The following is a 22,000-nucleotide window of genomic DNA, read 5'->3' as shown; positions in this document are numbered from 1 at the left end:
CCACTCAACCACAGCCAATAAGGCAAAACAACTTACCCAACACACTAGTCATAGGTGACTCAATAGTCAGGCACACTGATGTCCCACTCACCAGGCTAAACAAGGAGAAGGTTAGTGTCAGCTGCCTGTCGGGTGCCAGGATCCGCCACATAACCCACCGCACTCAGTTCACTCAACAACAAGTACAAATATGACTCTGTCATTGTCCATGTTGGTGTGAATGACCTGAGACGTACCTCCCTGGAGTACATGAAAAGAGACATGGAAGAGCTCTCTGATCTTGTAGCCCAGACAGTTATGATCCTAGCCCTGTGTAGCATTCTGCCATCGCCCAGAATGTACCACAGTACAAGGACAAAATGATTGACTTCAACAATTGGCTAAGCTTATGGTGTCGTTCTAAGGGGATCCAGTATCTGTCTGCTTGGGATGACATGGTCGACAGACCATGATGCTTTGCCACAGATAGCCTGCAGCTGTCGTCCCTGGGATTACGGATACTGGCTAAGGCTCTTGCTGTCCCTATAGTGCCTTTTTTAGGCAGGGTTCAAATAACAAATTCACCACCATAACAGGAACAGGCAAGCAAAAACTGACGGTAATGCTACTCAATGTTAGAAGTCTAAATCTCAAAATGTACTCACTCGAGGCACTCCTTAAAATGGAGAACATCGATATCTGTGCAGTGACTGAGACCTGGTTCAAGGCTCCAGAGAGCACCCCTGCACTACCAGGCTATAACTCATACCACACTTTTCGGCCATGTAACCTGGACAGAAACACCAAAGGCGGAGGTGTGTCTATATTCATTAAGGATATCCACACCTCCAGGCTAGTTGCTCAGCATAATGCATCCAAGGTTATCCAAGTGCAACTAACTCAGGGCAAAACTGAAATACAAATTGTAGCTTGCTACAGATCCCCCACCATGCCCCAGGATTCCCACTCCTCTTTTCTTGATGTACTGGAAAATATTAGGGTTCAGCCAAACACCCTTATAATGGGCGACTTCAACTACCCCACCATTAACTGGGAAAACTACTCGTGTACGAACTCCTTAGCTCAACGCTTTCTGGAATTCATAAACTCCAAAGCCCTAGATCAACTTATCCACACCCCCACCAGGAGCAACAATATCCTAGACCTAGTCATTACCAACATGAGTGACCGGTGTTCCACACCTGAAGTCAACTCCTCGTTGGTCCGATCCGGCCATAAGCTTATCACCCTTGATATCCACATCCCGCCCCCACCCCCCATTAAGGAAACCACAGTAAAAAAATTTTCCAAAGCCAACTTCATGCTTCTTAAGACAGAAGTGGTGAACTTCATGATGGACAATAAAGTTACAACTGCTGAATCCTGCACAAATGCACTCTATAAGCACTTACATGAGTGCATGGATCGTGCTATCCCAAACAGAACCAAGACGCTATCCTCCAAAAAAAGGAAGCCAATCTGGTGGTCCCCTGCCATAAACAAACTGTACAACAAAAGGAAGAAACTGTTGCAAAAGAGAGTAAAATCCCATGAGTGGAGGTGCTCCCTGGTCAGCCTCAGTAAGAAGCTGAGATCCCTTATAAGATCCTCCAAAGCTAGCTACGAAAACAAAATCACCACTAAATCCAAGGACAGCCACAATGCATTCTACAGATATTTCAAGACTCTAGATGGCAACACCCAGATCTGCTCAGAGTTACAGCACAAAGGCACAAAAATTACAGAACTAACTGATATTGCCAACATCCTGGAAGATAGGTTTAGTGCAAACTTTACCACCCTTTCACCCCCTGAAGGGCCCATATCTATACAGGAAGAATGCAGAGTCCCTGTAATCACAACTACGCAGGTAAAAGCTGCACTCTCTAAAGCCAAAAACACAGCATCCATGGGACCAGACAACATCCCAGGCTGCGTTATACATGAACTTCAGAACGAACTGGCTCCCCACTTAAGCACCATGTTCAATAATAGCCTCGCATCAGGCTTTGTGCCCACTGAATGGCACACAGCAACAGTTATCCCACTCCACAAAGGGGGAGCTACCACTGATCCCGGGAACTATCGACCTATTAGCCTGACGAGCCTGGTCTGCAAGGCCATGGAATGTATCATCATGGAACTCATAAACAAAGACATTGGTAACCTCCAAACTCTGGATCAGTTCGGATTTATGAAAGGCAAATCATGCCTCCTGAACCTGAGCGACTTCTTTGAGGCAGTCACCAAAGCCGTGGATGAGGGTAAGGTGGTTCACACAGCCTATGTTGACCTCACCAAGGCTTTCGACACCATCCCCCATTCTGGAATTATAGCTAAACTCACTAAACTAGGTATAAATCCCTACATCACAAGATGGGTTGCCAACTGGCTCACTCCCAGAACCCACACTGTAAAAGTTGCAGACTCCAAATCTGACCTCAAAGCAGTGACAAGTGGAGTACCACAGGGTTCCGTCATGGGACCTCTCCTGTTTGGTATCTACTTCTCTGAAGTACAGGCTAACCCAGAAGGCCTCTGGCTAACGAAGTCCGCAGATGACTGCAAACTAGGAGCCATAGTCAAGTCCCCAAATGATGTGGACATCCTACAGAAGGGCCTCACTGAGATAGATGCCTGGTGTCAGAGCCATGGCCTCAAGCTCAATGCCCAAAAGTGCAGTGTCATCCCCTTTGGTAAAAACTCTGTACCCTTGAACTACCACTTAGGCAGCAATCTACTTAACAGCAAATGCATGATAAGAGATCTTGGGACCCAGGTGAACACTAGTCTTTCCTTTGATAGTCACATCACCACAGTAGTCAGGAAGTCCTTCTACGTGGCACACCTCATCATAAAAGGCTGAAAAAAGAGGTCATTGTTCCCCTCTACTTGTCACTCATTAGACCCATTATAGAGTACAATGCCCCTTTTGGAATGTACCTCACAAGACATCTGCAGCAGCTGGAAAGGCCACAGAAGTACCTCACAAAGATGATTACTGGCCTCAAACAAATGCCCTACACTGACCGCCTCAAAAAACTCCAACTTTTCTCTGTTGCATATTGCCTACTCTAAGGTATCCTCTGCCTAACATATAAAGCTATGTCGAACCCAGAGCTTTTGGACATGCTACACCTAAAGAAATCCCAATCCCTCTGAGCTACATGCTCTAGGGACCTAAACCTTGTCACCACAATAAACAGGACACACTGGAGGTATCCTCTGCCTAACATATAAAGCTATACCATACAGAAGCACACAGTAAACACACACCACATACCCTGCACCTGTCCCTATTATCAGAACTACAAGGATGTCTCCTTGTTCCCAGTCCTGGTAGTGCACACATGATAATACCAGACATTCAAGTTTCATTCTATATCTTTCAGTACAAACACAATAGGACAAAACCTACTATCCTAGTGACTCTCTATGTTGGTAGGCGGAATCTTCCTTGTCCCGCCCCCTTGTACATTATGAACTATTGCAGGCATTACACACTGCCAATCCTTGAAAGGTAAGACACCTTTGATCATTATAAGTAAAAAACTAAGGGCTCTCATAAAATCATCCAAGGCAAATTTTGAGAGAAAAATCGCCAAGGACTCTAAAGACAATCATAAGGCCTTCTTTAGCTATGTTAGAAACCTAGGAGGAAACTCCCAGATATGCTCAGAATTAGTTCAAAATGATGTGAAAATTAGTGAACCTACACACATTGCCAACATACTGGCTGACAGGTTCAGTGCAAACTTCTCCCCCCCAAAAGGAGAGATATCTATTCCAGAGGATTGTAGCCCCCCAAACATCTGCAACGCCCATGTGAGAACTGCCTTCACTAAGGCAAAAAACACAGCATCCATGGGACCGGATGGTGTCCCCGGCTGTGTGCTTCACGAACTCAACGAGGAATTAAACCCACAGTTAGGACAGCTGTTTAATCTTAGCCTCACCTCAGGATACGTACCCAAGGAGTGGCTCACAGCGACTGTGGTCCCACTTCATAAGGGCGGTGCCTCCACAGACCCTGGAAATTACCGCCCCATTAGCTTGACAAGCCTTATCTGCAAAGCCATGGAGAGGATCATAATGGAACTCATAAATAAAGATATAGGGAACTTGCAGACTTTGGATCCAACCCAGTTTGGCTTTGTCAAAGGCAGATCCTGCCTCTTAAACTTGGTTGACTTTTTCGAGACAGTCACCAAGGCCATTGATGAGGGAAAGGCAGTCCATACAGCCTACCTCGACCTGGCAAAGGCCTTCGACACAATACCCCACTCAGGTATCATCGAAAAACTCATCAGCTTGAATGTAAACCCATACATCACAAGATGGGTTGCAAACTAGCTAAGTGACAGAACCCACAGGGTCAGAGTTGCTGGAGCCATGTCAGACTCAAAGCCTGTCACAAGTGGTGTCCCACAGGGCTCAGTCCTGGGTCCACTCTTGTTCGGCATCTACTTTTCTGAAGTACAAGCAAACACAGGAGGGTTATGGCTGACAAAGTTTGCAGATGACTGCAAACTGGGCGCCATAGTCGAAAACACATCTGACACAGATATCCTCCAGAAGGGCCTCACAGAAATGGATAACTGGTGCCAGAGCCATGGCCTGAAGTTAATCGCCAAAAAATGCATAGTCATACCCTTTAGGAAAAACAAGGTTACCCCTAGCTACCATATAGGTGGCAATCCACTGAGCACAGAAAAAGTCATCAGGGATCTGGGGACCCAGGTTGACAGTAGCCTTTCGTTTGACACTCATGTTGCTAAAGTAGTTAGGAAAACCTTCTATATCGCCCACCTGATCATGAAGGGATTCCCATCTAGATCAAGGGAGGTCATCGTCCCCCTGTACTCATCACTCATTAGACCTATGATTGAGTACAATGCCCCATTCGGAATGTATCTGACCAGACACCTGCTGCAGCTTGAAAGGCCCCAAAAGTTCCTCACCAAAAGGATAAAGGGCCTCAAAAATATGTCTTATGCTGCCCGACTGAAAGAACTCCAGCTCTATTCAGTCTCATACTGCTTGCTCAGAGGTGACCTGTGCCTGACATATAAGGCCATGTCAAACCCAGATTTGATGAATATGCTTCACCTCAAAAAATCTAGATCCCTCAGAACCACAAGGGCGGGAGACTTAAACCTTGACACGGTTATAAATAGAACGTGCTGGAGGGACAGATTCATCACCCAGAGACTTTCTATGCTGTGGAACAAAATCCCGGTACATGTGAGGCAGAGCACCTCACTGGCCTTGTTCAAGAGGAATCTTGACCAATGGATGGGAGATCGCAGATATACCCCAGGGATTACTTCAGTGTCACTGCTTGACAGAGACACAGCAAAATGATAGGCATAGTTTTTATTCAAACTAAAGGGGTGGCGAAAGCCACATAACTATGGGCTAGGCTTATAAATGCCCTTGGGCAGATAGCCTAGTATGAACCTATGAACCTAATAGATTCCTGTCCCAGAGACTTCCTATAGTCTGGAACAAGCTACCCATCTATGTCAAGCAAAGTTCTTCATTAGCACTCTTCAAGAAGAATCTTGATGAGTGAATGGGAAATAGGAAATACACCCCGGGGATCACTTCTGTGTCTCTGCTGGACAGTGGCACAGGAAAATAACTTTCTTGGGTGGTATAAGCTATGGAACCTTGCTGGCTAGGCTTACATAGGCCCTTGGGCCGATAGCCTAGTACCTACCTATGAACCTATGAAAGGGGTGGACCACTTCATGATTTCTTAGAGTTATCTGAGCTTAGATGGCAGATTAGGACCAATGCAACTGAATTTGCTGGTCTTAACAGTGCGGTCTATCAGCCCCGTTCTTAGATTTAAGGCACAATTTGTAATGTGAAATTATTACAGACAATAGTTTGCCTGGTTTCAGTTTATTATGTTTTAATAACATTTACTGGCTTTTAACAGGGCAACTGTTATATTAAATTGTTATATTATTCATGTTTTTTATGTGTTTGTAGGAGTGGTTTCTTTAAGTTGCATGTGATGTAGTTAATTGATTTATTACCTTAATGTTTGGAGTATTTAAAGTTTGTTGGGGGATGATTTTATTTATTCTGAAGAAGTCTTCACTGCGGAGATGAAAGCGCTTAATAAATGTTACAAGTGGTTCCTGTACTCGCCTTTTTTGTCCTATTTAATTATTTAGATAAGTGATTATAAAATGTATACAGTGTGACTACACAATTTATAACAAAACTTCAAAATGTTCAGGGTCAGCTCTATAAATGAACTAACAGCTAGTTACTAAGAGATGGTACCTAGCAAATAACTACATCCAGATAATGGAAATTTCTATATACACACATGACAATCAACATTAGTGGTGTTAAGCCAATGATGTAAAGGCATTCAGAAAAATCTTATCAATATCTAAGGGTGTTTGATGAAATAGACGTGCTAATCCATACAACTTAGTCTACTTTAAGTGATGCACACACATCCAGGAAATGGAACAGCTTGTTGTAAGTTCACCAAGGCAGATTCAGTGAATGCAGGTAGGCACCAAACGAATTCAAATAATTCCTTTATTCAAAACCACAGAATAATAACACACAAGCGCTTTCGCTCAGAGAAATTCTGAGCTTTATCAAGTGACACCATGCTGTTGAATCAGGTGTCTTATATACCTTGAAAATCCTAGGTTAATTAGAAAGCACTACCAATTAACATTTTAAAGAGACTGTGCACTATTCCACATGCTTAAAAATTCCTTTAAAACAAAATATATAAAAAAATATAATAGATTGCTTAAAATAATGCATTAATGCATCTGTCACTACTAAAAATGCTAATAGCTTAAAAATAAACAAAACATTGTGCACTGTTACCATAGTGTTTAACTTTGTAATAAAATTTGCTTTGTGCAAAAAGTTGCACTTCTTTTGAAAATTGGGATAAGATGGAGTGACTTGACGTACCAACTGTTGTTCGTGTAAGTATAATATAAGGCTAATGTCTAGTATGGGTATGACAATATTTTCCTTTTCTTGGTCTTGTTGACAACCCTGCTGGAAAAAGAACACTATATCTTAACCAAGTTAAACTATGCTATACAATAGGTCTTTCCTTAACATAGACTTTGTATAGTGTAGCATTAAGTGGAAATCATGCCCATGTGTATGAGTACTTGCCATAAGTAATTGTGTGGGGAATGTCAAACTAAAGTCTTGCCCTTCTTAGTTTCAATAGCGGCTTGATACTGATCAAACCGTTAAGCCCAGGGGGTCTCCCAGCATCTAACTTTAATTGCCAGAGGAGTTCTCGATATTCTAAAGTTGATTCCCAATCACCCCCCCTGGCATCAGGCTTAACTTGCTCCAGTACCATAAATTTCAGTTTTATGTTTGGACAGGTCAGGGAGTGCTTATAAAATGCGTTGGTTTCTTTCTTTTTGTTTATATCATAAAAATGCTCGTATATCCGCTATGGAATTCCCTTCCGTTTGCCTACATAGAAACTGCTGCATGTGGTGCAGAAGCCTAAATAGACCACCCCCTTGCTACCACATGTGAAATGGCCTGTGGGGTAGATTTTAAACCTTCTGGATGGAATGGTGATGCTTTTTTCTTCCAAGATGGCATGGCATTGGCTACATGCCCCACATTTAAATGTTCCCTTTCTTGCTGGGTTAGTTTTCCTTGTAATGTTCTGCTTTTTCTCAAACATTTCCTTGAGATTGGTACTCCTTCTCCTTACAAATGAAGGTTGGTCAAGCAATAGCCCCTTAAACTCTTCAAAGAGGGCAAGTACAGGCCAGTACTTTCTTACAGATTCCTCCATTTCCCTTGAGTGCAAAGAGTAGGTGTAGATAAAACTGTTCTTAAATTCATTGTTGATAACGGGAACAGAGCTGGCTGGTATGCCCGTTCCCTTACCCAGAAGGGGTGGATAGACAGTTCCTCTTTTGGAATTTACCTCCTCGACCAGGCTTTTGAAGAGGTCCAGAGGATAGCCCTTTCTAAGAACAGACTTTCCAAAACCTGACCTCTGCCATGTAGTCGTCATGTCCACTGCAAATCCTGCTTGCCCTGATGAGTTGTCCTTTGACAATGCCTTTTTTCTGGAAAAAGGATGTGCACTCTCAAAGTGCAGAACAGAGTTGGAAAAAGTAGGTTTTCGATACAGCTTAGATTGAAAACTGTTCTCCAAGTAATTTTTGTATATGGTGACATCCAAATAATGCAATTGGTCTGGATCGGTGGAATGAGTGAACTGCAGAAAATTGGTACTTGCATTGATGTGAGCAAAAAACCTCAAAAGCTCATCCTCAGACCCTTGCCACAAGATGCAGATGTCATCAAGGTAACGTCTGTAGAGTAGTAGATGTTGCTCCCAAGGGGGGATCAATACAAACTTGTGCTCCCATACGTGAAGCACCACGTTGGCGTAAAAGGTGGCACAGGATGCCCCCATTGCTACTCCTTTACTTTGTTGATAACGGGAACAGAGCTGGCTGGTATGCCCGTTCCCTTACCCAGAAGGGGTGGATAGACAGTTCCTCTTTTGGAATTTACCTCCTCGACCAGGCTTTTGAAGAGGTCCAGAGGATAGCCCCTTTCTAAGAACAGGCTCTCTTCAAGGAAGGAGATGACCATCCATATCTTCAGGTATACATATAATATTATTGTTTTTAATGAATGCAATGGCATCTTCTAAGTTGTTGAAATTTCTCATTTAATTTTGATATAAGATCTTGGCAGGAAAGTCAAGCTGTTTTTTGATGTTATTTTGCTTTAGTAACTTAAGTAAGGGCCAAGGTTGTTTCCTCTGTTCCAACACTCTAGAATAGTAATCATTGTCAAATAATTTTTTGGGAGGGTGGCCTAATGGTTAAGGTGTTTGCCTTACAAACACAAGGTGCAGGGTTTGAGTCTCACAAGGGATAATTGGGTAGGCCTAAATGGCTTGCAAGGGCAGTTAGCTTAGCACTAATCTATGAATGCTAGTATAACTAATCTATGAATGCTAATTATTGCATTTTGATTATACTTTAAAGGACTTTTCCTCCAAGCTGTTTTTAGTACCAATTCTTTATCAAGGTAAGATAAAAACTTTATTACTATTGACCTTCGTGGTGTAGAAGATGAAGTTGAAGCTGACCTTTCTAATGCCCTGTGAGCCCTCTATATGCCATATGAGAGACCTTCTTTTAAATCTAAAACTTCTGGAATCCATGAGTTTAAAAAAGAGATGATATCTTCCCCTTCAGCTCTCTCTGGGAGTCCAAAACTTTAGGTATTACCATAGGTCTTTATAAAAATGTTAAAGTAAAAGGAGGAGATTACAAACCCTGAACTGTCTACACACAACCCAACTCCTTAACAAAGTACTTAGTCCTCTGTGCAAATACTACACACTAGGGATATTCTTAACATATTAGCTTAAGCCTTTGAAGAAGAAGGAAAAAAAAAGTTAAAGTGAAAGGATGTATGTGGGATTTTGAACCCTTCACTCCTGGCACAGAAAACAGGTTGTCAAGCCAGATCATTAGTCCTCTGCACTAATTGAGAGGGTTTATAGGTTCATAGGTAGGTGCTAGGCTATCTGCCCGAGGGCCAAAGCAAACCTATCCAACAGTGTATTGGCCTTCGCCACCCATGTATTGTTAGGTTCCTGCCCCTCTATCGAGCAGTGCCCCAGACATAATCCCAGAGGTGAGCCTAAGCCTTTTTTTCAGAATCAAATTAGGTCTTCACATTTTGAACAAATGTTCATATATCTGGAACCATAGGGGTTATGAAAGAGGTATAAATGGCAAACGCTTCAGGACAGACGATTTTCATAGTGGTAGTATTCTTTAGGTTCTATGTCTTAAAATGAATTTTATAAGTTACAGTAAACACAATAACTATTACATTTGTAGTATTTTGTAAACAACTTACAATATCTCAGCATCTACTCAAGTTACAGACATACTGACAGCAGCATTTTATTTATCTAGCTGAGAGCTTTCCCATGAGGCTAAGGATTTCTCAGTGTTATTTGTTTTTTGAGATATTTAGAAAAATGTGGAAATTATATCTGTATAAATTAATATCATAAAAACAACAGTTAATATCTCTTTACCTGCACTAGACAGAGGTCAAATATTAATGCAGCTGAGTTTGTCAATGTGTAAGCTTTAAGATGAAGTCTTTTAAAACCTTGTACATAGCATGGTTTTGGAATTATTTATGCAAATATGAACAAGCATTTTTTGACGCCTAGAGGCATCAGTAGGACTTAACTTCAAATGCACCTGGAGGCATCACTCAGATGTAATGAGTTAAGGCTGGTGAGTTTGGCAATGATTCCTGAATGAGGAATAGAGTCAAAGGCTTTAGCGAGGTCCAGGTAGGTTGTGTGGACCACCTTGCCCTCGTTTATGGCCTTAGTAATTGTTTCAAAGAAGTCTACCAGGTTAGGAGACATGACCTACCTTTTACAAATCCAAATTGGGTAGCATCCAGAGTTTGGAAGTTACCTATATCTTTTTTATGAGTTCAATGGCCTTGAAGACCAGGCTTGTCAGGCTTATAGGTCTATAGTTCCCAGGGTCTGTGGTGGTTCCTCCTTTGTGGAGTGGGATAACCGTTACTGTTCGCCATTCTGTGGGTACATAGCCTGTGGTGAGGCTGTGGTTGAACATGGATTTTAGGGGGGGGGGGCTAGTTCATTTTGGAATTTGTGTAAGACGCAGCCTGGGATGTTGTCCGGTCTCATTAATTCTGTGTTTTTTGGCTTTAGAGAGTGCCAATTTTACCTGTGTGTTTGTGATTGCCGAGGCTCTACAACCATCTGATATAGTTATAGGCCCTTTGAGGGGTGAGGAGGGAGTAAAGTTTGCACTGAACCTATCTGCCAATATGTTGGCAATATCAGTTGGCTCTGTATATTTTGTGCCATTCTGTTGTAGCTTGGTGCATATCTGGGAGTTGCCATGGAGATTGACATAGTTAAAGAATGCCTTGTGGTTGTCTTTGGAATCTGTAGCACCTTTTCTTTCAAAATTAGCTTTGGAGGATTTTATGAGATATCTCAGTTTCTTACTGAGGTTCGTTAGTGAGTTCCTCCATACCTGGGTTTTTACTCTCTTTTGCAACAGTTTCTTCTTTCTGTTGTAAAGTTTGTTAATGGCAGGAGACCACCAGATCAGCTTCCTTTTTTTGGAGAATGGCGTCTTGGTTTTATTGGGGATAGCACGATCCATGCACTCATGTAGGTGCTTGTAGAGTGTATTTTTGTAGGATTCAGCAGTCATGACTGTATTGACTGTGTTATCCATCTGCAGGGGCATTGCAAAGTTAGTCACCTCATTTTTGAGAAGCGTGAAATTTGCTTTGGAAAAGTTTTTTACGGTGGTTTCCTTGTGTGGGGGTGGGGTCGGGATGTGGATATCTAGGGTGATTAGTTTATGGTCTGATCTGACTAGCGAGGAGTTGATCTTGGATGTTGAGTACCGGTCACCTATGTTGGTAATGACCAGGTCCAGAATATTGTTGCCCCTGGTGGGGGCATTGACAAGTTTTTCCAAGGCATTAGAGTTTATGAACTCCAGGAATCGTTGATCAAGGGGGTTAGTACAAGAGTAGTTTTCCCGGTTTATGTTGGGGTAGTTGAAATCGCCCATTATTATGGTATTTGGTTGGACCCTCATTTTTTCCAATGTCCCCAGGAACAAGGCTTGAGCATCCTGGGTCATGGTGGGGGATCTACAACAAGCTACAATTAGGAATGCATTTTTGCCCTGGATTAGTTGCACTTGGATGATTTCAGAGGCATCGTATTTTGCAACTAGCCTGGATGTCCTTGATGAATATGAGCACACCTCCACCCTTCGTGTTTTAGTCCGGGTTTAGTGGCCAAAACGTGTGGTATGAATTATAGCCTGGTAGTGCTGGGGTACTCTCAGGAGCCTTGAACCAGGTCTCAGTCACTGCACAGATATCGATGTTCTCCATTTTGAGGAGTGCCTTGAGTGAGTGCATTTTGAGGTTTAGACTCCTAGCGTTGAGTAACATTGCCCTCAGTTTTTTGTTTCCTGTAGCTGTTATGGCGGTGGGTTTGTTTTTTGAGCCTTCCCTAAAAAAGGCACTATAGGGGCGGCAAGAGCCTAGGCCAATATTCTGAATACCAGGGGTGACAGGTGCAGGCCATCTCTGGTGAAGCATTGTGGCCTGTCAAGCATGTCATCCCAGGCAGACAGATACTCGATCCCCTTTGAATGACACCTGAAGCTTTGCCAGTTGTTGAAGTTGATCATCTTATCCTTGTACAGTTGTATCATTTTTTTGGTGAAGGCAGGATGCTACTCAGGGCTAGGGTCATACCTGCCTGGGCTACAAGATTGGAGAGCTCTTCCATGTCTTTTTTCATGTAGTTCAGGTAGGTACGTCTCAGGTCATTTACACCATGGACTATGACAGTGTCATATTTGTACTTGCCTTGCAGTGACCCGAGTGTTATGTGGCGGTTTCTGGCACCTGACAAACAGCTGACAGTAACCTTCTCTTTGTCTAGCCTGGTGAGTGGGACATCAGTGTGCCTGACTATAGAGTCACCTATCACTAGTTTGTTGGGTATGTTGCTTTGCCTTATGGGCTGTGGTTGTCTGGCACACCGAGTTTGTGGGCTGTGTGTTGTTTGGGGTGTGTTGGTGAAAGGAAGTTGCTTGTTTGTCTGCTTTGGAGGTCTCTGTTGCCTAGGCAAATTCAGATTTTTAATCAGAGCCTCAGTATATGTCTTGGTGTTTTTATGTGTGGGTTTTGGAGGTGTTGGTTTAGTTGGTCTATGTGTAGAGAGTGGGGTGTTGCGAATTGTTACTTTCTCCTCTTGACTGTCTGTTCCAGTCTTGGTTGGTGAGAGCTTTGCCTCTAGATTGGCTGTATAAGTGCATCTCTCACAAGTGTTAGTGTTTGGTGGTAGGAGGAGAGGGTTGTCTGTGTACATGAGGCAGTTGTAGCATTGCCTCAAGATGCCCATGCTCATCAGGTAGACTGGAGAGTACACCGGGAGATGTCTCTTGGACATGCCTGAATAAGTAGGGAAGTAAAAAGACTAGTTCCTTCTTGGCAGATGGGGGGTTGAGTTTTGGGGGTTTATCTAGTGCCACAGTAGGTTTAGGACAAGTGCTGAGCTAAAAGGTGCGGGTTTGAGTGCTTTAGGCTGAAAGATGGACAAGTTATAAGGGAAAATCTGAAGAGCAGACTTTGTGGATGGTTAACCCCAGCTAACCAGCGGTGCACAAAACCACGCAAAAGCAGGTTTTTGTAGCAGGAAGATAAAAGGGATAGAAATTAGCCCAAAATGGCAAATAAACTACAAAGTCTGAGCTGAAAACCACTCCTCCAGGGACAGATAGGCTGCTCAAAGCTCCCCACTCTCACTGGTGAACAGAGAAACGTCCTTCTATCCAAGTAAGGTATGGGCCAACACAGGAACTACTAAACAGTCCTGGATTCAGCAAACTCTGAAAACTGGACTATACTAGCTTCAGAAAGGTGGGATGTAAGTATAGGTTAGCTTATTTTTTTGTTTTTTTAGAGTTTAAGGCAGTTGAGACAAAATAATCACTTTAAAGCACAGAAACCCCTATAGTGCCTTTTTTTAGGCAAGGTTCAAAGGACAAAACTCCCACTGTAACAGACACAAGCATGCAAAATCTGAAGGTAATGCTACTCAGTGCTAGAAGTCTAAACCTCAAAAGGCACTCTCTCGAGGCACTCCTAAAAATGGAAGACGTTGATGTCTGTGCAGTAACTGAGACCTGATTCAAGGCTCCAGAGAGCACCGCTGCAATACCAGGCTACACTCTTACCACACGTTTCGGCCACCAAACCAAGACCGAAAAACTAAAGGTGGAGGAGTGCCCATATTCACCAAGGATATTCACACCTCCAGGCTAGTTGCCCAACACAGTGCATCTGAAATTCTCTAGGTTCAATTAACACTAGGCAAGACTGCAATCCAAATTTTATCTTGCTACAGATCCCCCACCATGCCCCAAGATTCTCACTACACCTTTCTAAACATACTAGAAAATATTAAGATACAACCAAACACCCTAATAGTGGGTGAGTTCAACTGCCCTGCCATTAACTGGAAAAATTACTCCGGTACCAACACCTTTTCCCAGTGGTTCTTGGAATTCATAAATTCCAACGTCCTGGATCAACTAATCCATTGTCCCCACAAGGGGCTCCAGTATCCTAGACCTGGTCATTACCAGCATGGGAGATAGATGCTCCACACTAGTGGTCATCCCCTCACTGGCCAGGTCTGACCATAAGCAATTCAACCTTTACATCCACATCCCACCCCCAGTAAGGAAACCTCTGTAAAAAACTTCTCCACAGCCAGCTTCATGCTACTCAAGTTAGAAGTGAAAAACGTCATGGCATCCATGCAGACAGGGTCTGAAAGTTCGACTGCTGTATCCCACACTAAGGCACTGTATGAGCACATCCACTTGTGCATGAATCGTGCCATCCCAAATAGAACTGAGACGCTCTCCTCCAAAAAAAGGAACCCAATCTGGTGGTCCCCTGCCATAAACAAATTATACAACAGAAGGAAGAAACTGTTGCAGAAAAGAGGAAAATCCCAGAATGTAAAAAACTCCCTTACCAGCCTCCGTAAGAAGCAGTGACCCCTCTTAAAATCCTCCAAAGCTAGTTACGAAAATAAAATTGCCAAAGATTCCAAAGACAACCACAAGGCATTTTATAATTATGTCAAGAATCTAAATGGCAATGCACAGATCTGCTCTGAGCTACAACAGAATGGCATTAAATATGCTGATCCCAAGGATATTGCCAATATCCTGGCAGATTGATTTGGTGCCAACTTCAGCCCCCTCTCACCCCCTAAAGGGCCCATCTCAATACCAAAAATTGCCAAATTCTGGTAATCACAGCCACACAGGTAGAAACCGCACTCTCCAAAGCTAAGAACAGAGCATCCTTGGGACCAGATGACAGGCTGTGTACTACATGAATTACAAAATGAACTGGCACCTCACCTAAGTCTCATGTTTAATCATAGCCTCACCTCAGGCTTCGTGTCCACTGAGTGGCACACAGCTACAGTTATCCCACTCCACAAGGGGGGATCCACCTTGGATCCCAGGAACTACTGTCCCATCAGTCTGATGAGCCTGATCTGCAAGGGCATGGAACGCATTATCATGGAAGTTATAAACAAAGACATTGACAACCTTCAAACACTGGACTCCACCCAATTTGGGTTCGTGAAGGGCTGATCTTTTCTCCTGAACCTGATTGGCTTCTTCGAATCAGTCTCCAGAGCTGTGGACAAGGGTAAAGCGGTCCACACAGCCTATCTGGACCTCGCCAAGGCCTTCGACACCATCCCCAACTCTGGAATCATAGATAAACTTACTAAGTTGGGCATAAATCCCTACATCACTCGATGGGTTGCCAACTGGCTTACTGACAGAACCCAGATTGAAAAAGTAGCCGACTCCAAATCCAGCTTCAGACAAGTGACAAGTGGAGTACCTCAGGGTTAGTCCTGAGACTGCTCTTATTTGGCATCTACTTCTCTGAAGTACAGGCCAACACTAAGGGACTCTGGCTAACAAAGTTCGCAGATGACTGCAAACTGGGAGCCATTACTGAATCCCCAAATGATGTAGATATTCTACAAAAGGGCCCTACAGCAACAGATGCTTGGTGCCAGAGCCATGGGCTCAAGCTTAATGCCAAGAAATATATAGTTATCCCCTTTGGGAAAAAAACAAGTACCCATGAATTACTACATAGGTGGCAGTACACTAAACACCGAAAGTGTGATGAAGGTGGACAGTGGTCTCACCTTTGATAACTACATCACAACAGTCAGAAGAATCTTCTATGTGGCACACCTCATCACTAAGGGCTTTTCTTCCACAAAAAAGGAGTTCATTGTCCCATTGTACTTATCCCTCATTAGACCCATTATAGAGTACAACAGCCCACTTGGTATGTACCTCACAAGGCATTTGCAACAGCTGGAGAGGCCGCAGAAATACCTCACTAAAAGAATCACAGGCCTAAAGCAGATGCAGTATGCTGACCATCTAAAAAAACTCCAGCTATAGTCTGTGGCATCTCGTGTACTCAGAGGCGATCTCTGCTTAACATACCAGGCCATGTTAAACCCTGAGCTGTTGGACATGCTGCATTTAAAAAAATCCCAATCCCTCAGAGCCACACGCTCCAGGGATCTAAACCTTGTCATCACAATGAAGAAAACATGCTGGCGGGATAGGTTCATGACCCAGAGACTCCCCATACTCTGGAATAGACTGCCCATACATGTCAAGCAGAGCACCTCCTTGGCCCTCTTCAAAAGGAACTTTGATGATTGGATGGGAGATAGGAAATTCAAAAGGGATCATGTCAGTCGCCCTACTAGACAGGGGTCCAGGGAAGTAAATATTGTGGGAAGAAATATACAGGTAATTCTTATGGCTAGGCTTGTATAGGCCCTAGGGCCGATAGACTAGTACCAACCTGTGACCCAATGAACCTATGAAAAATGGCTATCGCACTTGAGTGCGTAACCTACAACAGTTAAAGCAGTTTAAATGCTCTAAAAATGATAAAAACGAACCACACGGTCCAAGCTGCTGTTGAGTCTTCACACAGGTTTAATGTTCTTAACAGGAAAACAGTAACAACTTTAAGTGCTTTTCATTTGCAACAATGCAAACTTCATCAGAAGTAATCATTCATGTTCTAAATTGATCTTAAATACACACTCATTCAAAAAACGCGGGACAAATCTTAATTGACAATTTAAAAAGACATTACCCCTAAATACAGCCATAAATATTGCAGAAAATTTCTCTTAAGCTCATATCTAATGTAATAAAGATTCATATATTAAAACGTACTAGTTAAAAAACAATCAGTATTTTGTCACAACATATTATTGAAAAATGTATAAAAATAATAAGAAAAAAATAGAAAAATTGAATAATTGAATCAAGATTCAGATTTATCTTTGTAAACTTTTGAGTTTAAGCACACTAGTGATAGAGCATGATTCATTCAAGCCTGGCATATTAAACAAATCAAGTTTAATCTGCCACAATAACTCCAACTCTTCCAGCTTGAAAGAAAGTGGTCCACCCTTAGTGTCCTGCAAAATATTATCAATACCTATGAACTTAAACTGATGACCCATATTCGAATGAACATGTTTCGCTAAAGCATTATCTAACTTATTGTGACTAATCGCATAAAGGTGCAAGTTTTTTGTGCCTTTGATTCGCTCTAAAAATGAGTTTAAAGTGCAAAACAGTAAATAAGTACAATTAAACAGTTGTAAAAGGCTTTTTGTATCAAATAAGTGCTAGAAAGCGAGTGTTTAGGTGGAATTAGCAATTTCTAACAAGAAACAGGCCAAAAAAGTACTTAAATCAAAACAGTCTCTTTTCTCCTTCTGCTGCTGTAGGACTCTGCAGATCACCTGGGCAGGTTTTTGATGAGCTTATGTTGTCATGAATGTTTTTCTTTTCACTATGGGAAGTATAAAACATTTGCATCTGACATTATTCACTGACTACAGTGGTCTGTGCATTACAAGGGACAGGTCATGAATGAGAGGAGATATCAGGAGCGTTCTAGTTTTAAACTATTACTTGGATGTACTTAAAAAGTTAATCACAATACACTTTGAAACGAAAAACACACTAGGTAAATGAACCGCGAAAACTAGATAAACACAAAGTCCCAACAAGTCTTACAGAGTCCGAAAAACTGTTTAATTAAGCGCTTTTCGTTGCCGCTAATACGGCAACTTCTTCAGATTACATAAAAATGTTTGAATCAGTTTAAATAAAGAATAAAACCATGTGATCTGTAAACAGCTGAGCTGTTACGTAGTTACCACTCATTAATATTAAGTAATTAAAACATTAGAACTAAGCTTCATTCGCTACACCAGTTTCAGCGATCTTAATGCACACTTTCTCTCAGTCATCCACTTAGAAATAACTACTACTCATTCCACCAAATAGCGGGAAAACATTCTAATTTAAAAATTCGTAAACATTATTTATGTAATCTGAAGAAGTTGCCGTATTAGTGGCAACGAAAAGCGCTTAATTAAACAGTTTTTTGGACTCTGTAAGACGTGTTGGGACTTTGTGTTTATAACAATACACTTTACAAACAATAAGAAAAATGAAACTTTAATGTCTGCCATTATTGACTGACACACTAAGGCTTCCTTATTTATGAGGGCAGGGGCAAAAATGAGATGCATCAGAGACGTTCTTTCAAATCAGGGACCGGTAAGAAGTTTGTCAGTGTATGCTTGTGTGTGTGGGGGTTGTGAATGGTAGTTTTTCTGTGCAAACGAGACGCATGGGCCGCTTGATGTGCTGATTTGCAGTAATTACAGATAATTCAGAGACAAGCAAATTATCCAGTAATGATGTATTTCCTAGTTGTGGCTAACATGTCTCTGAATTGCATTTTCCACAATCCTGGAAAGAGTCTATTTTGGTCATAACTCTTACAACAAACGTTAGGTTTCTTTCTGAATCCCTGGGATTATTTTTAGTAATCCTATATCTGATCAGGATTCTCTCAGTGAATTATATGACATTAGCTTCTTTATTCCTGACCACATACAAGCAGCCAACAAATGTTCATACAAACTCAGAAAAGCTCTTTGGTGGAATATTAGTACTAATAAGGTTTACAGCACTAAAATATGTACTGCTGAGATTTCAGAAAATGTCTGACTCATAGAAACAAGTCTAAGTTGAAGTTCATGAGCAACATACTTTTTTAACAAATCCTCTCTCTCAGACTATGAACTCACCTATATATTAATGTCTGAAAGCAGTGCTGTAGAGGATTAATAGCAGTTTTGAAGCTGTACCAATTGTGTATGTTTTGAGACATGGATGTCAGAAGTTCACCTGGAGAGCATTGTAGGGTGACGCTCCAGAGATGAGTACAACTAGTTAGCCAGGACTGCAGATTAATGGTCACAGTTCATTGTAGTCCATGGTGCTTTATTTCCTTCTCCAAGCTGCATGACAATGCACCAAAGTTAAGAAAAAATACATTGCTAAGAGATTTTTAACAAGGATTTGCATCCTTCTCCAAGCTGCTGTTTAACTTTTGTTTAGTTTTTGTTGTTTTGTATGTAAAATTTGCTTAGTTTGTTTCTGTTTCCACTATGTATTGTACTTCATATTATGGAGCTTGTACTATGTATTATTGGAGCTTTTCTCCCCGGGCCTCCACTGAAAACGGGCTTTTTGAGCCCAGTGGACCTCCCCGGTCATCAAACTGGAAATAAATAAATAAATTTAATATGTGCTACTACTTACAGGGAAAAAGAACGGAGTGCAGAGTGTCTTACAGACCTGAAAACTGTAATGTATTTAGTGATGTTACAGAGACATCAGGCAGAAGCTAATTGTCCCTCTGATGAATAAATGGTGTTAACAGCTAGACAATTCCCTCTACCACACTTTAATTTATGCATCAGTGAAGTATATTACAGCTTTTAAAGCTCTAAAAATGCTTTGGATACTGTTGTGTTGGTTATTGTTAATGCTCAAGTAAGATTTAACATTAGCAGTGCTAAGAGATTTTTAACAAACTGTGTCAGGTGCCTTTTTTTACATCAGGGATACGTGAATTGTATTTTTTTTTTACTTTGGTGCATAGTCATGCTGCTTCATGCCCTAAAAGGTATGTAATTACAACATAAGCTTGAAAGGGACAAATTAAGGTACCTGTTGTTAGTAAGCAGTGAAAGGATCACCCAGCCATTTGTGCAACTTTCACAGTAAGCAAATGCATATATGCCAGCTACAATGATTTAGAGGGATAAAGCCCTGACTACAGCTCAAGTGACCAAAGCTCTGTTAATGTTGGGCTCTTCCATCTTGGAAGAAAGGAGGTGGCACTGGCTTGCCGCTTAGATTACATCTAGTAGGAGTACTAGATGATTACCCACAATGCCCATGGAACATAGTTGGCAAACCTGCGGATTGCACTCTCCCTGTGGCTGGCAGAATGGAGTGGAGCTTGCAGAGCCACTATGAAAGTTGGAGATGTGACACTTGGAGAGTGGTAGGCTGTTCCACAGGCCTTACCATCAGACTCTTGATCTTGGAGGCTGTATGGACAACTGGGCTACCTTTGACTGTCCTGTGGATGCCTGGCTGTTGCACCACAGAATGAATGGGCTGATGTTAGCAGATAGAGAAGCCATTAAAGTGGTTCTGTGGAGGGGGAAAAAAGCAAAGTCATGTCAAAATGCTATAATGACAGGTGGAGATATTCCCTGATATGACTACAGGTATAACTGCTGCCCCAAGCCAGATTAAAAGCTAAGCATCCATGGGACCAGACAACTTACCAGATGATTTCCTACACAGAGTCAAGGCAAACTGGCTAAACCCCTATTAGCTGTGTGAAACAAAATGTTAGCAAACAAACATTGCCTGGTTGACATATCCCTAACCTTTGGTGGCAGTAATGGTACCAGTTCTGGGTGAAGAGGGGGCAAATCAGCCTGTTGTCCTCTGTAAAATTGTGGAGAGAATGATACTAGAGCTTATCAAGAATAACACCAGAATAACACAGGAGACTAGTTGTGTTTGATGTGGAACAGTACTGCTTTGTCAGATCTTGCCTACTGAATTTTTTGACATTATTTGCAGAGGTAACAGCAGCATTTGATGCAAGGGTGACAGTAATTCTTATCTTGATGGACTCAGCACAATCCCACATAAGGGAATAATTGACAAATTAAAGCATTACATGTCAATCTATATGTAATTCACTTAGTAAAACACTGGTTAAGCAACAGGACTCAACTAGATAGGGTACGGGGTTCCTTTCTGCCCTAATGGGCGAACTTCTTTATGGACTGTTCTTAGTAGATATAAAAGAAAAAATTGGTTCTGGATAACCAAGTATGCAAATGACTGTAAAGCAGGTAAAATAATGTCTTCAGTAAATGATGCTGAAATTTTCCAAGACGGTTTTACAAAAATAGACATCTGATGCAATAGTTTCAAGTTCACTTTTAAATATGCAGCAGCTTTGGTCCTGTTTTATTTGAAACTCAGTGCTCAGAATCCACTGTGAGGGGAGGTGACACCAGGTCAGGGAACCAAGTCCTAAAACTGAATATCAGATAAAAAAGGACATGAAAAATTAGATGCTTTATACAGTGACTTGCAGAATTGCATAGAAAATACCAATGTGGTTACAGCACTAAAGCTTCTTTAAAGACAGTAAGTTGTAAGCGTGACTGTGAAGCATTGAAGTGTACTGTTTTTGCAATGTATTTTATTTCAGGTTGCTTTTGTAGGTTACTTTATCATCCCTTATTCGTTGATGTCAGATCTGACTCTTTACTGCTCACCTAACCTCCTTATTAAGATGGTTATAAGTGACAACAAACTTAAAAATGTAAACTTTCATTTGTAGTGACTTATCAAGCACTGAGGACACATGTAGCTCATTGTTGCACTGTTTTAGATGCAAGTAAAGCCGCCATCATTTGATAGCCAGTCACTAAATATTCTATGTACAAATATGTTGGCATTCTGTTCAAGTTATCTTTTTCTGTCATTTGTTTCAGGTGCAAGTCCAACATGACTACAATGCTGCAGACAGCGATGAGCTCCTATTGAAAGCTGGGGATGTAGTTTTGGTAGTTGAGTATGAGAATCCTGATGAACAGGTGATGTATATGTGTTTTTGTGTGCGCATAACAATTTCAGTCACCCAAGGTTTTTACCTAAAACACAACACAGGCACAAAGCACACTCAGCATATTAAGCCTACTTCCTCACACATAGTACAAGGAGTCCCAAAGGAATCCCAAAATCACAGATGCTGGGCCCGTAAGACAGACATCGACCCAAGCAAACATTCTTGTTATAGGTGACTCCAGGACATACAGATGTGCCTCCTACCAGGCTGAGCAAGGAAAGAGTGATGGTTAGTTACT

At 41.9% G+C, this 22,000-nt stretch overlaps 1 protein-coding gene across 4 annotated transcripts in view; it reads left to right on the top strand.

Annotated features, from left to right (window-relative positions):
* The window catches only part of BIN1 (bridging integrator 1), a 2,421,789-nt gene that overhangs the window by 2,270,543 nt on the left and 129,246 nt on the right, over positions 1-22,000 (top strand). For all 4 annotated transcript variants that reach the window (XM_044060666.1, XM_044060667.1, XM_044060664.1 and 1 more), the window contains one exon: positions 21,629-21,730. In XM_044060666.1, the coding sequence (XP_043916601.1) occupies positions 21,629-21,730 (102 nt within the window). The remainder of the gene's footprint in view (positions 1-21,628; positions 21,731-22,000) is intronic.

The sequence above is a fragment of the Protopterus annectens genome, chromosome 2.part0, assembly GCF_019279795.1.
Source record: "Protopterus annectens isolate FY-2018-M chromosome 2.part0, PAN1.0, whole genome shotgun sequence".
Lineage (NCBI taxonomy): Eukaryota > Metazoa > Chordata > Ceratodontiformes > Protopteridae > Protopterus > Protopterus annectens.
This window is presented reverse-complemented; position numbering and strand designations above follow the sequence as displayed.